At 37.6% G+C, this 15,945-nt stretch overlaps 1 protein-coding gene across 8 annotated transcripts in view; it reads right to left on the reverse strand.

The window, feature by feature from the left end:
• The window catches only part of ADGRB3 (adhesion G protein-coupled receptor B3), an 857,936-nt gene that overhangs the window by 385,520 nt on the left and 456,471 nt on the right, over positions 1-15,945 (reverse strand). For all 8 annotated transcript variants that reach the window (XM_017345224.4, XM_002714524.6, XM_089333072.1 and 5 more), the window contains 2 exons: positions 9,864-10,013; positions 7,669-7,744 (listed from right to left, as the gene is read on the reverse strand). In XM_017345224.4, the coding sequence (XP_017200713.1) occupies positions 7,669-7,744; positions 9,864-10,013 (226 nt within the window). The remainder of the gene's footprint in view (positions 1-7,668; positions 7,745-9,863; positions 10,014-15,945) is intronic.

Raw genomic sequence — 15,945 nt, forward strand, 5'->3', positions numbered from 1 at the left:
TCTCCGCTTTTTGGTTTGGCTTCCCGTCTTTTGCTCCCCGGGCTAATCTGACGGATCCCAACCTAGCTTACGTATCTGCTTTTCGGTTTGGCTTCCCGTCTTTTTCTCCCAGGGCTGACTTGACGAATTCCAACCTAGCTTACGTCTCCGCTTCGGCCTACCCCCGCGGCTTCACTTTCCCTAACTTATTTTCTCTACCCGGTACTTTTCTTAACTTTTCTTCCTGCAATATTTCTCTCTCATTTCTCCTGGCTTCTCCCCACAGTCCGTAGCCGAGTCTGTTTCTTCTAGCTTTCACTTTCACTTTTAATCTTAGATTTCTCCCAGCTTCCCCCCATAGTCCATATCCAAGTCTAAGTTTCTTCTAGCTTTCACTTTCACTTTCAACCCTAGATTTCTCCCTGCACTTTTTCCGTCCGGCTTTTCCCTAGGCTCTTTGCTAGTCTCTCTCTCCGGTATTTTCCCGCTTCTTCCCATTTTATCCCTCCTAGGTTTCCTATCCGAGTCACGGCACCATTATGTCGCTCCCCCTCTTCGCAGAGGAACGACACTAGACCCTGTGCTGTTCTTTTGTCTGCTTGGCCCTTCCCGGGTTTGCTGCTGGTCCTTCCCGGGTTGGCTGCCGACCCCTCCACCTCCGTGGAGGGGCGGCTCCCCCTGCCATGTTCCCCACTTCCGCGGGGGAGTGGCACACCGCCGGCCGGCTCTCTCGGGGGCTGCTCAGATGTTATCCGGATGTTCCTGGTGCACGTTGTCTCTCTCCTCCTTTATAGTCCTCTTCCACCAATCCCAACTCTGCTACCCACACGCCGAGCATGCTGCTCTCCTCCAATCAGGAGCAGGATCAGCTCCTGCATCTCATCAGTCAAACTGGCGAGAGGCAGCTGTGTAGAGGTTGTTTGGGCTCTCTCTCAGTGCCATATTGTGGGAGAGCAGATGCATAGAATAAGTCTTAATTCCAGTAACTTAGTCTAGTCCGAGTTGCTCCCCACAGAAACCAAGTAGAATTTCAAGTTAGGTTTATTAAGAAATATAGAACTTAGAATAACAAAAATGTTCAGGAAGTCAGTTCACTTTTTTTTTTTTTCTAATTTATTTGACAGATAGAGTTAAACAGTGAGAGAGACAGAGAGAAAGGTCTTCCTTCCATTGGTTCACTCCCCAAATGGCAGCTACGGCCGGAGCAATTTATCATCTCCATGGATAATTTTAATTGTTAGTATCTTCATGATAGGACATTACCACAAGATACATGTCATGAAATTACAAGGTTTCAGTGCACTCTAAGATTGAAGAAGCAAGGCTAAAACTTGAGGTACTGAAACTAAAGAAAATGCTCTCTTCACAGAACTGACTACTTTTAGTTCATTGCCTTCAGGGTGCACTTGTGTAAAAGTGATTGCCTTTGTTTCTTTTTATTATTTTCAACATTATTTACTTCATTTTCTTTTCCTGTTTTTGTTGAATTCCTATAATATTGGGAACTCAAATGAGTTCCATTTCCTAAATACACAAAAATTTCTTTTTTTTTTTTCTTTTTGACAGGCAGAGTTAGTGTGAGAGAGAGACAGAAAGGTCTTCCTTCCATTGGTTAACCCCCAAATGCCTGCTACGGCCTGCGTGCTGTGCTGATCTGAAGCCAGGAGCCAGGTGCTTCCTCCTGGTCTCCCATGCGGGTACAGGGTCCAAGCACTTGGGCCATCTTCCACTGCCTTCCTGGGCCACAGCAGAGAGCTGGACTGGAAGAGGAGCAACCGGGACAGAACCAGCGCCCAATCGGGACTAGAACCAGGAGTGCCGGCGCCACAGGCAGAGAATTAGCCCAGTGAGCCACGGTGCCGGCCTAGATATACAAAAATTTAACCATAATTTATCAAGTTACTGCACTTGACAGGAATCCTATATGATTTTGCCATATGGAAATCTGCTTATTTTTAAAAGATATTGTCTGGCCGGCGCTGCAGCTCAGTAGGCTAATCCTCCACCAGTGGCACCAGCACACAGGTTCTAGTCCTGGCTGGGGCGCTGGATTCTGTCCTGGTTGCTCCTCTTCCAGTCCAGCTCTCTGCTGTGGCCCAGGAGGGCAGTGGAGGATGGCCCAAGTGCTTGGGCCCTGCACCCGCATGGGAGACCAGGAGAAGCACCTGGTTCCTGGCTTCGAATCAGCGTGGTGCGCTGGCCGCAGCAGCCATTGGGGAGTGAGCCAACAGAAAAGGAAGATCTTTCTCTCTGTCTCTCTCTTTCTCTCACTGTCCACTCTGCCTATCAAAAAAAAAAAAAAGATATCATCTAACTACTATTGGTTTATGATAACTTGTAATTTTTAATTCATATGTATTTTTTTTCTGGCATTGCTATACCACAAAATTTGTGTGCAATTTTAGTTAGATTCTTTGTATTATCTTGAATGTTAACAGCTACATTAAAATATATTGGCTTTTTTTTTCTTTTACGGACTAAATTTTCCATATGTCTTACAAGGAAAACCACACACTGTTCACATATTCAGCAGTACAGTGGTTTTTCTACAAAACTGGAACTTCCATCAATGAAATGAGTCAGAGAATAGATTGTTTACAACTATTTCTTAAAGTTTTGACTTGGGTGTATCTATGGTTGGGTATAATTCCGATTTTCTTAGAGATAATTTCCTTAATGAAGATTCTTAGAAGTAGAATTGCTACAACAATTTTTAAGTTTTGACATTACCAAATTTATCTCCACAAGTATTATGAAAATGAGTTAAGTTCTCAAGGCAAATTATGAGCTAGTCAGGCTGTAGGTGTTTGTGAATTTCTTTATGTAAGTGGGGTCTGTGTGTCACATCTACCCCAGAGGATTCTGTGGCCTGAGCTGTCCCGCCTTCATCTGTCAAACACGTTAAGTGATTGTGAGGGGTGGGAGGAATCACAAACTCATGCCTTGGTGTTGACTGCCTAGTTTGGTGCCATCAGGTCAAACCAGGGCTCCCTGAGATTTTCACACACATAGCCACCTCCCTCCTGGACTGTACAATACTTTTTACAGAGAATAACATGTCTATTCACACAAAATCACAGTCCATATTGCTAACCACAGTTTATCTTGTTTAAGGAAATTAATATTAGCAGCATAGAAGCGCTGAGATATGGTGAATGAAAGAGTCTTGTTTTGGCTGACAAGAGAATTGAGCTGGATTAGATCTGTTTCAGATTAGATATATAATCCTGGGCAGGTCATTCTAGCTGTAGGATATCAGGTATCTCATGTAAAAGATGAGATTTGAGATGTCACCATTTTAAATTGTCTTGCAGAATTAATATCTCATTTCCCTTGTGGGGACTATGAAGGAAGACTTTACAGAATGTTTAAAATAAATATAAATTAGACGTGGCTTCATACAAAGACATGAATAGTTTGCATATTTACTTTATTATTTAGATATTTCTTTTCTTTGCTTCTGCTAATATACATACATCTATTATTCTTCAAGCTGCAACTTTCATTTCTCTGTTTGTCTTTCCTTTTAAATTTAAATAGATTCAAATTATTCCTTCAATTGAAGGAGGGATACTAATCTCAAGTTCAAACTAAATCTGTGCTATCCTGAGACTCCCACTTTATTCCTCAGAATAATGTCTTATATTTAAAAATATATATTTTATATTTATTTTAAACATTCTGTAAAGTCCTCCTTCATAGTCCCCACAAGGGAAATGATGCAAAGTATGATTTTGAAAATTATTATACCAAAACATAAAATTTCTGGAAATCTAACAGCAAACCTAACATCATTTTGTTTATGACAAACTTTCTCCACGGAGGATAAATTCCAAGAAAATTTATAAATAATCAATTAACATACTGAATAAATTTGTACATTTTTCAGTTTCTGTAAGAAGACATATCCTTTCTTTCTGTGTTCAAGTAACACAAAATTATATGGTTAAACAATGAGATATATGTATTTTATTCCTCTGTTCCTAAAATGGCTTCAAAGTATAACATTGAACTTCTATGAACCTTAGTTTTTAAAATGGCTTACATAGGATATGCTGAAAAATAGAACAATTATTCCAGAAAACATCCTTCACCCTTTATTATTTATTAATGACTACTCTGGGCATTTTGACAATAGAGGAGATTTAAAACCATTAATATAGTGCCATCAGCAAAGTTGTTGCTTAGCAAATGTTTACTGAGTGATTGTGAAAGAATCACCCTTGTCTGTTAAAAGGCATATTCTTTTTTTTTTTTTTTTAAGATTTATTTGAAAGTTAGTATAACAGAGGGAGAGACAGAGAAAGTCCTCCATTTGCTGGTTCACTCCTAAGATGGCCACATGGCGAGGGCAGGGCCAGGCCAAAGCCACTTGCCAGGAGCTTCATCCGACTCTTCCACATGGGTGGCAAGGGCCCAAATATCTGGGCCATCTTCTGCTGCTTTTCCCTGGCTATTAGGAAGGAGCTGGATCAGAAGTAAAGCAGCTGGGACCCATACGATATGCTAGTGTCACAAACCGAGGCTTTACTCATTATGCCACAGCGCCTGCCCCAGAAGTTATACTCTTATTTAGCAGATTTCTAATTTGGTACAGTCACTTACTAGAATTCTTGGAAGATTTTCATTTTTTTCAAGAACAGTGAGTAAGAGAGAGAGAGAGAAAAACTCTCTCCCTTTGGCTGGGTGCTAACTCCCCAGTTGCCTGCAGCATCCAGAGTTGGACCAGTCTGAAGCCAAGAGCTGGAAATTCCACCATGGGTATCCTACAATTGGAGCCATCATCTCCCAGATGTACATTAGTAGGAAGCAGGAATTGGGAGTTGAGGCAGGACTAAACCTGGGCACTCTGAGTGGGATTAGGCTTAACTGCTGTGCCAAATGCTTGCACCTGAAAGAATTTCTTGAAAAATCCAAAAAACAAGCCTGAGAACACATAATGGTCACATTACCCACTATACTTAAAAAAAAAAAAAAAGAGTTAACACTGGTATGCCATTTTTAAAGATTACGTAAACATTTCATCTGGAGCTTGATATTGTCATTATCTCTAGTCAATGACTAGTTTTCTGATGGTCATTTCATGACTCTTTTTCTAGACAGAAAGTATGAGTATACATATATATATATATTCATAAAAACTTTAAAATTATTAACTGGCACATAATGCCTGTACATGTTTATGAGATACAGAAAGATGTTTTAATATTGTAAAAATTGAGTAATGTTCAAATAAGGGTAAAGTATCTATCATTCCCAACTTTTAACTTTTTTTGTGGTGAGAACATTTAAAATCCTCTCTTTTAGCTATTTTAAATATAAATGGTTGTTATCTGCAGAACATAGAGCTTATTCCTCCTGTTACTTTGTACTGATTGCATATTCATAATTCTTATACAGAGATTAGTAAAGATTTCAGTCTGAAGAATATACACAAACTTTCTATAACAAAGATCGAAATTCTGAAGTTTGAATGCTGCCTGTAATGCCTCCAGCATCCCATACGGATGCTGGTTCCAGTCCTGGCTGCTCCACTTCTGATCCAGTTCCTTGATACTGGCCTGGGAAAACCAACAGAAGATGGCCCAAGTGTTTGGGGTCATGTAGCTTACATGGGAGACCTGGATGAAGCTTCTAGCTCCTAGCTTTGGCCTGTCCCAGGGCTGGCCATTGTGGCCACCTGGGGAGTGAATCAGAGGATGGAAGACTCAGTCTATCTCTCTGTAATTATGACTGTCAAATGAAAATAAATCTTAAAAAAAGAAAGAAGCTTCAAGTTCCTTTTCCACATTTTGCATATTTTTCATAAGTCCATGACTGACCCCTAGGCTTTCTGAATCTCTTTGTATCAAATGTGGTATTAAGTGAGCCACTCTTCCAGACTCTTCTGTGCTATATTAAGTTATCCACAATATATCCATTAATCTATCCATAAAATATAAGTGAAAACTGCCTCTCCCATGATTAAAAAAATACTAAAACACTAATTAAATATTTTCTTCTTTTTCCACAATGTCTGATATCTCTGGATTAATTTCAAATGTCCTTGACTGCATAGATTTTTTTAATCAAACTTGAAATAACCTGATTTCCTTTGTGCAAGAGAAGTGAGTTCTATGATATTACACAGAATTAGATTAATCATACTGTAACTTTGCTAGACTAGGAGGAAAAGTAATTGATCATCTACTGCATTTTTGTGTTGAATATTTTACTTGCATTCACTACAACTCTCTAGGCAAAATAAGGCGAATACTGCGCATAAATGTGCTTTTATTTTAAAGGGGACTGAAGGTGGACAATTGTTGAGTGACCAGACAAGCTTATAAAACTCTTGTCATGTTAAGTTGAAATTAAAACATGGGTCACCTAATTTTAAGTGTTTACTCTGGACTGCTTGTGCAATAAGTTTTATATAAATGAACATCTTGTGGAAATAACTGTCTAACTTTGATTATCTGAGCCTTTTCAAGTTCAGCACAATGCTCCTCCAATAAACATCCTATGGACAGTGGAAGAGTAACTACGGATATTTTTTTCTGTAACATGTCTAATGTCTTTTAATTAAAAAATTGATTAATTGAGAGAATTACTTTTGAGAATTGTTTATTAGCAAAGCAAAACCAAACATAAATCCTGAATTCTATGTAAAGGAGAAGAGAGAAAAGAAAACTCAACTTCCCATGATTGTCTCTATGGCTGACAGAGGACCTGCATTCCATCAACAAAACAACACATGAATGGTCATGACATGCTTCACACAGGAGGATTTTTTTCAAAGAATCTCAACTGTTCACTGCTGCTTCCTTGGAGATCATTTTCTGCTGGACTAAACTCTAATTGTTTTTATTATTAGTCTATTTGTTGTGCCCTGGTATAACTATACACATCATTCAGATTCTCTCATCCCTAAACACTTAAAGCTTTATTTATGATCGCATGAGAAAAAGGTAAGTGCGACAGTGGCTGTGTGTTACTAAAATACAACTTGGTTTAAATTCTCTAAAATGGTGTGGTATGGAGGAAACGATCATCATGAGTGATAACATCACTCTCCTAATACATGTGAATGATATGTTCTGTGAGATTTGGCAAAACAGATAAGACAACAGAGAAAATAAATTAATGTTGGTAGAATTACATTTGTAATCGTTATTTTATGACTAGGAAGAAAGAAATCAAAATAATTTCTTCCCAAAATAGTTCTCTAATTGAACAATATCATTTTTCTTAATGTAATTGTAATTGAAAATTTATTTCTAAACAAATTGAGGTCTGTGCAAATGAGAAACAAAACCATGCTTTCCCTGTCATCATGACACTCCTGTAATTTCATGTAATGTTGATGAACAGCATCATTAAGCACAAATAAAGAAAGAAGACAAATTAATTTTTACAATGACCCATCCTATTAAAGAGAATTGAATTTTTTTTTTCAGTCTTAAGGCAAGTCATGATTAGCTACAAAAGAAACTCAGGGCTATAATCAGACACCAAAATTGTCTTTTCTAGTTGTTTTCAAATGCATAATATGCTAATGACCTATTCATTAAATTGGTATTTTCCATTCCATTTAAGAAAAGCCTTTTGTATTACCAAAGCTTATTTGACAATTTTCATAGAATGAGCTATAATCACATTTTAGAATAATTTACAAAGATTACAACAGCTTATTACTTTGTAGCTTACCTCAAAGTGGGCAAAATTAGATCTAAATTTTTGTATAGAACTGCTCCAAGAACAAATACAGATGACTCATCTAATTCTAGAAAGAATAACATTAAAAATATTAGTAAAACAGCAAGGAAAAGATGATATTTTATAAAATTTTAACACATTCATCACAGAGTATTCTTGTAGTTTTTGATGAAAAAATGAAGCTGAGTAGATAAATACATTCCTAACCATGCATAGGACAGGTTATCTACTCTTTACATTGATGATAGTTCTGTAAGATGTATTTTTGGTAGTTTTTCATCACGAAACAAATATTCCTTCAAAATACTGAGACAAGAAGTTGTTTTAGTTGCATTTAAAGCGTTTAAATTCCTAATTACATGGGAAAAGAGTGCCAATTCTCTTTTGGAGCATTAAGTTTAAAGGTCAAAAATCTTTAGTGACAATAAGGACACAATGTTGCTTTTTTTTTTTTTTTTTTTTTTTTTTTTTGGACAGGCAGAGTGGACAGTGAGAGAGAGAGACAGAGAGAGAAAGGTCTTCCTTTGCCGTTGGTTCACCCTCCAATGGCCGCCGCTGCAGCCGGCGCACCGCGCTGATCCTGGCAGGAGCCAGGAGCCAGGTGCTTTTCCTGGTCTCCCATGGGGTGCAGGACCCAAGCACCTGGGCCGTCCTCCACTGCACTCCCTGGCCATAGCAGAGAGCTGGCCTGGAAGAGGGGCAACCGGGACAGAATCCGGCGCCCCAACCGGGACTAGAACCCGGTGTGCCGGCGCCGCAAGGTGGAGGATTAGCCTATTGAGCCACGGCGCCGGCTTTTTTTCTTTTTAACAAGACAAATTTCGTATCTTTATTTTGTAGCATTCAAGTATATCCCACATTTTACATAGGTATTCTTTTTTATGCTTTTACTTAATGAATGCAAATTTCATAGGTACACGTTTAGGAATATAGTGGTTCTTCCATCCATACCCACCCTCCCACCTCCACTTCCATCCCACCTCCTACTCCCTCTCCCATCCCATTCTTTATTAAGATTCATTTTTAATTAACTTTATATACGAAAGACCAACTCTATACTAAGTAAAGATTTCAACAGTTTGCACCCCCACACACACACACAATGTATAAAGTACTGTTTGAGAACAAGTTTTGCAGTTAATTCTCAGATAGTGCAACTCATTAAGGATAGAGGGCCTGCATAGGGAGTAAGTGCACAGTGACTTCTGTTGTTAATTTAACAATTAACACTCTTATTTATGATGTCTTGCCATGAGCTGAGCTCTTGCCATGAGCTGCAAAGGTTACAGAAGCCTTCTGTGACCACAAACTCTGGCAGTATTCAGACAGGGCCATAAGAAAAGTAGTTCTCTGCTCCCTTCAGAGAAAAGTACATCCTTCTTTGATGGTCCATTCCTACCACTGGGGTCTCACTCACAGAGATCCTTCATTTAAGATATTTTTTGCCACAGTGTCTTGGCTTTCCATGCCTGAAATGCTCTCATGGGCTTTTCAGCCACATCCAAATGCCTTAGTGGCTAATTCTGAGGTCAGAGTGCAATTTAGTGTGATTGTTTTTCTCTGAGTCTGCTTTGTGGACAGCTTCCCATGTTGAACATTCCCTCTTTTTAATTATGCCTATTAATGCCATTTTAATTGTTAAAGTGATCATAGTAAGTGTTAAAGTGAACATATAGTTAGTATTAAGTGTTAAAGAGATCATATAAATAGCATCAAGTGCCTGGTAATAAGAATGTCACTTTAGAAATTAGCCTTCAATTTTAGAGGCTAACTTAAGATGTTCTTAAAACAATTTTCCAAAAATTATCTTTATATGTAAAAATATTATCTTCAAACCAAAGTAAAAGTTAATATGAGGCAGAAATAAAAATGACTTTCCATGGAACATGTAACATTTCAATATCTAAAGTTAAAATATTAGAACACATGCCTTAACCCAGGGTAATGTTCAATACTAAAACTTGACCATGCTAATCTCAGGTCAATAATTTGCACTTGTATTTTTTCCCACTTTAATAGATTCTTTCCTTTAGCAAATTTAGACAAGTTTCTATTTTTACAAAATTAATTTATATATATGATTGCAGGCTGTTTCCAAATTATTCATTGTATGGCATGTACCTCATATCTCATTAAATGACATCAGAAATTTTTTGTCCAAAGTTCATATTATAGCCTATATTTACCTTTTGATGACACAGGAGTGAAGATGCTTTTTGGGATGACAACCCTATCTTCTGAATTTCTTGCCCAATCAACCATTCCCTTCCGTCCTTTCATTGGAAAGTTGATGTCTGTTAGAACAGAGGCTGCAGGAAGCTTCTGAATGCTAGCCACTATTAAAAAAGAAATCATATTGTCAACTAATCTTGCTGTATTTTTCAGCATGACAAAAAGTGATTAATCTAAACCTTGTAATATATTCAAAATGAAACATCCAAATTATATTTGTCAGAGGAACAAAATAGACATATCTCATTGGTAAGCAATGCTTTTCAATAAGTTTACTAATTGCTTCATTTAGTCTAGTTTTGCTGTCTTCAGCAAGAATCATACAATGCTGGTCAATGATAGAATCGATATTCTAAGATAGTCTATCAGGGGATATTCTATCAGCAATTGTTACCATACTATTTTTTTAGGGTTGGCCTCCAGTTCAATTGTTAGAAGCTCATACTGTATTTTTTTGTTAAATATTTTTACTAACACATTTGACAATCTGAAATCTGCATTTAAATCTGAATTTTGTGTTCAGAATATACATTCTGCATTTTCATCCAAATGTTGTCTTTGGAAAAAAATTTCATAGATTAGATGGGCCACCATAAAGAAATAAAAAACAATGTCACACTGTTCTTTAATACAGCATCCAAATAATGAAGCACCAGTAATGCTATTACCAAAGAACCAACATAATATGCACAAATGTTCATTGAATAGATTAATAAGAAATAATCTCTAAAAATTCCCTCCCAAAATTGAAATAAAAACATGTATATATATTAATGTTATAATAAAAACATGTATAGACATTAATGTTACATAGCCATAAATAATTTTAAAATAAAGAGAAAATCATGAATAATATATTTGGTGACATCTCAATATATTTATATTACATGTAAATTTTTATATAAATATTTAGGTACTTTTAGATTATATATTTTTTCAGCAGAGTGTAAAAATTGCAAAATTTTATATAGTCATTTCTTGTTCTATATAAAAGTTTCAAATGTCCCATGGAAGACTTAAATGAAAAGATGATGGGGGAAATCTACAAAAGCTATCACAATAGGAAAGCCAAAGTAAAACACCATTAGGGCTCTCTTTGGTGTGTTTTATTGTAAAGGAATGTGTAATTTAAATCAATAGAGGTTGAAAATTAAGAATTTAACAGTATAAGTTAGATAAATATATTTCTGTACTACTAGCTTAGTTTCAAATTAAATTGCTTATGTATTACCATGCCCCACTAATGAAATTGTACCTATTATAGAGCTCTTTTAGGCCATTATACACATCGTTTATAAGTATAAGATGGAATTTTGTTTGGTCTGTAATTTGACATATTAAGCTTAAATAAGGTTTTTAAACTGAATGTTGAAGGAGAGAGGATACTAGGTAACATATAAATCAGGTATGGGTGTTAAATACTATTTTTGTATATGTGCTGCTGAAGCGCACACAATTAAATACTATTTTTGGTAAAAAGTTCCACTTATTTGAATTTCTTTAATTTTTACATAATATACTTTTTGTTGGTCATAAATAAGCCAGCACCAGTATTCTCAAGGTCCAAATTCTCTGTCGTGGCCAGCACCGCGGCTCACTAGGCTAATCCTCCACCTTGTGGCACCAGCACACCGGGTTCTAGTTCCGGTCGGGGGCGCCAGATTCTGTCCCGGTTGCCCCTCTTCCAGGCCAGCTCTGCTATGGCCAGGGAATGCAGCGGAGGATGGCCCAAGTGCTTGGGCCCTGCACCCCATGGGAGACCAGGATAAGTACCTGGTTCCTGGCTTCGGATCAGCGCGGTGCACCGCCCGCAGCGCACTGGCGGCGGCAGCCATTGGAGGGTGAACCAATGGCAAAGGAAGACCTTTCTCTCTGTCTCTCTCTCTCACTGTCCACTCTGCCTGTCAAAAAAAAAAAAAAATTCTCTGTCGCATATAGAGGGACAGGGCTACCTGTTAACAGCACATTCCCTCATGAGTTCCCAAAGCTTTATTCAACGTGTAAAACTAAGTGCATCTGTTTTCAATTTCTTTGACTTTTTTTATTTATTTATTTGACAGAGCTACAGACAGTGAGAGAGTGAGTGAGAGAGAGAGAGAGAGAAAGAAAGAGAGAGAGAGAGAGAGAGAGAAAGGTCTTCTTTCCGTTGGTTCACTCTCCAGATGGCCACAACTGCCGGAGCTATGCCAGTCTGAAACCAGGAGCCAGGTGCTTCTTCCTGGTCTCCCATGTGGGCACAGGGGCCCAAACACTTGGGCCATCTTCCACTGATTTCTCAGGCCACAGCAGAGAGTTGGATTGGAAGAGGAGCAGCTGGGACTAGAACCGTCGCCCATATGGGATGCCGGCGCCGCAGGCGGAGGATTAACCAAGTGCGCCATGGTGCCGGCCCCAATTTCTTTGACTTTAACTATGGTTGTCTTAAGATCTAGAATAAATTTATTACACCTCTCTTGTCTAAAAATTGAAGAAAATAAATGAAGAATTTTTTCTGATTTTCACACAACTGGTTTCCAATCCAAGGAAGACAAACAAGATAAATTCTTTGGCCTTGATATCTAATAATACCTTTGTTTCTGTATACATTGGATAAAAACAAAATGAATAAAGTAGTAACAAATGGAGGAAACATATTCTGTACCAAAAGTACATCACTTTAGCATGAATAAATGTTAATTTAATAGTACATTCATAAGTATATAAATTAATATTGTTATACAAGTGTGCATTTTAGTTTAAGAAAAACATTCACTGTCTCATTAGAGGTACACTAGCTGTGAAATTTATATTTGATTGTATCTTTGAACATAGTCTAGAATAAAGAAATTTAAAACTCATTTAGGATCACTAACTTGTACAACGAGACTTTTAAATTTCATAGTCTTCAACATGGGGAATGAACAAAAACAAAAATTTATTCATTAATTATACTTAAGAACATAATTGCTTTATAAAATATATATTATACAAATATATATAATTTCCAAATAGTTTGAGATTTTTGTGTAGATAGTAACTAAGATTTTGAAATATTCCTGTATTTCTTTTTTGGTTGACAATCAAAATAATATATAACACAATTTATAACATCATATATAACATTATATATAACTATCATCAATAACAGGTTGGTTTGATATATGTCCGCATTGTGAATGACTAAATTAAAATAATTAGCACAAGAATTGTCTCACATATTTTTATTTTTTTTGTAGTGAATCATTCACAATTAACTCTTAGTAATGTATTCTTAAAGTAAGATATCTTCAATAAAACCATTATAAAAAGGTGTATGTCTTAGTAGACTGATAGAATTCAAATGCTAACCTTCAAATCATCAATATATGTGAGTACTTCAAAAAGTTTGTGGAAAATAGAATGAAAGACAAGTTTATTTTAGTGCAAAAAGTTTTGAAATCCATACTTTTTCAGAAAGTTCATTTAATATAAACGTCTTTTAAAACATTTATGTAAGTTTCAGTGATATAGGGAGTGAGAGACAGGGTTGAGGGAAGAGAGAGTATCTTTCATCTGCTGGTTCACTCCCTAGTTGGCCACAATAGCCAGGGTTGGGCCAGGCCAAGGCTAGGAGGCTCTTCCAGGTCTCCCCCATGGGTGCAGGGACCTAAGCGCCTGGATCATCCTCTGCTGCTTTTCCCAGGTCATTAGCAGAAAGCTGGATCGGAAGTGTCAGAGCTGGAACACAAACTAGCACCCATATGGGATGCTGGCATCCCACTTGGTGGCCTTATCCACTATGCCACAACATTGGCCCCATTTTCTATAAATTGTCTGAAGATCCATTCGCACACGTTCTTTAAACTATGAAGCATTTACAATTATTTACCTCAAACCTATCAGCATCCATGATAACACTGTGGTTCTTCCTGATTTCTGGAGGATTTATGAGGAAAGCTATTTCCATGTGGCAAAAATAAAGACAACTTTTATTCCTCTTTCCTTCAGTCCCTACACTAGACATTTGGACCAAACAAAACCCAATCCCTTCCTGTCTCCACTAGAGTTTAACAGTTCTAAACTCACAGCTAGAATTCAGATGTAGTTAAAGTCTTCTAAGAAATGGGAAGCTCAAATGTTAAGTAAACAGAAAAGTGGGAAGATTGCAAAATTAATTCTTTAAACTGTATTTAGAGTAAATATGTACCCAGTGCCAACAAAGGTGCAAAAAAGTAAAGTGCAAGTGCCCAATCTGCATACTCTGCTTCTGTGACACCTGTTACACACCAGTTGGTGTGGTTGTTTAGGTGATGGATCAATTTTCCTCAAATGGTGAAAGAAAAAAAATCCCTTTCTTACAGAAGATTAAAGAGTTTGGAAGATATCTTAAAGGACATAGTGTCCCCGAACAAACAGGCACATCTTGAATGCTCCAAGAATCATCCTAAATTCAGTGTACTGTTACATTACAACACTAAATTTCATTTCTTATGCAATAAAAATAGGTGACTCATCACTGATAAACTCAGCAGAAAAACCAGCTGCACTTCCATTTTAAAATTTTAATACTAACATTTTGAAGTTGGATATGCAGCATAAAATTCCTTTGAGAGCATCATATCTTTTATTGGCTGATCTCTAAAAAGATTCTGGTTCAGTATAGACTTCTGTTCGTCACAAAGCATGAGAGGATTTTTGCAGATGGATCTAAAAGCATTTCAACCATTTTTTTGTTTCTTTTTAGGTAACCAAGTAACCAATGAGCACTTCTTTGACACAGCAAAGAAAGATAGTGCTTTGAAACTTACTCCCTGAGGAAAATTATGAGGCTCTAACTCTTCCTTTTTTGAGGTCCCAGATGGTGAGGACTCTGTCTTGCTTATCATTGTTAACCTGTGATTGCTCTGCTTACAAACTGAGGTTAGGTGATTGGATATATGAGTTGTGTTATGGATATGTGGAAAGAGAAGACTAGAGAGCAAGAGTCTAGGGGTCCATAGATTAAGGCTGTAGAGATGAGAAAATAGGCAAATGATGGCCAATTACTGAAAATGGCATTCTACCAGTTTGACTTACATGTAGACTTAGGCTCAGAGCCCTGGATTCAGATCCCTAACTTTTAGGATAACCATACATCCTAGTTATCAAAGGCGAGGTCTGGTTTATCCATATGTTCTGTATAATTATTGTTTTGAGGATTTATTTATTGTTTTGAAATTCAGAGTTACAGAGAGAGAGGGAGGAGGGAGAGACACAGAGGGAGAGATCTTCTATCCTCTGGTTCATTCCCCAGATGGCTGCAATGGCCTGAGTTAGGTCAGGCTGAAGTCAGGAGACAGAAGCTTCTTCTGGGTCTACAACCTGGGTATCAAGGACTTAAGTTAGCAGGGAGATGGATTGGAATTGAGGCAGCAGGTGGGCTGGTGCTGTGGCTTAGCAGGTAAAGCCACCTCCTGCAGTTTCATCATTCTATATGGGGGCTGGTTCCAGTCCTGGCTGTTCCACTTCTGATACAGCTCTCTGCTATATCCTGGGAAAGCAGTAGAAGATGGCTCAAGTGCTTAGACCCCTGCACCTGCATGGGAGACCTGGAATAAGCTCCTGGAATCCTGGCTTCAGATCGGCACAGCTCCGGCCATTGCAGCCAATTGAGGAGTGAACCAGCAGATGGAAGACCTCTCTCTCTTTCTCTCTGCCTCTGCCTCTCTGTAACTCTGTCTTTCAAATAAATTAATTAATTTTTTAAAAAAAGAAATGGAGCAGCAGGGACATGAACCAGGGTCCATATGGGATGCCAACAGTGCAGGTAGCATCTTTAACTACTATACTACAACACTGGCCCCAGTTCTGTATAATTATTAAAAGTATCCCCTATCAGTCTTAAAAGATTGTATGAAAGATAACTTCCATATGTGTATTATAAATTGTGTTACTCTCAGAAAATTGTCTAACCAATCTGGGCTTCTGAGAATAATAATATTATCTATCTCATTGGCTGTTGAAAGAGTAAATAAATCAGTAGCTGTCAAAGCTGAGAACAGTGCCCCCTGAACAGTGTCTGGAGCATGGGTGGCCCCC

Source organism: Oryctolagus cuniculus, chromosome 5 (assembly GCF_051225735.1).
Source record: "Oryctolagus cuniculus isolate XC-2025 breed Fujian yellow rabbit chromosome 5, ASM5122573v1, whole genome shotgun sequence".
NCBI classification, from domain to species: domain Eukaryota; kingdom Metazoa; phylum Chordata; class Mammalia; order Lagomorpha; family Leporidae; genus Oryctolagus; species Oryctolagus cuniculus.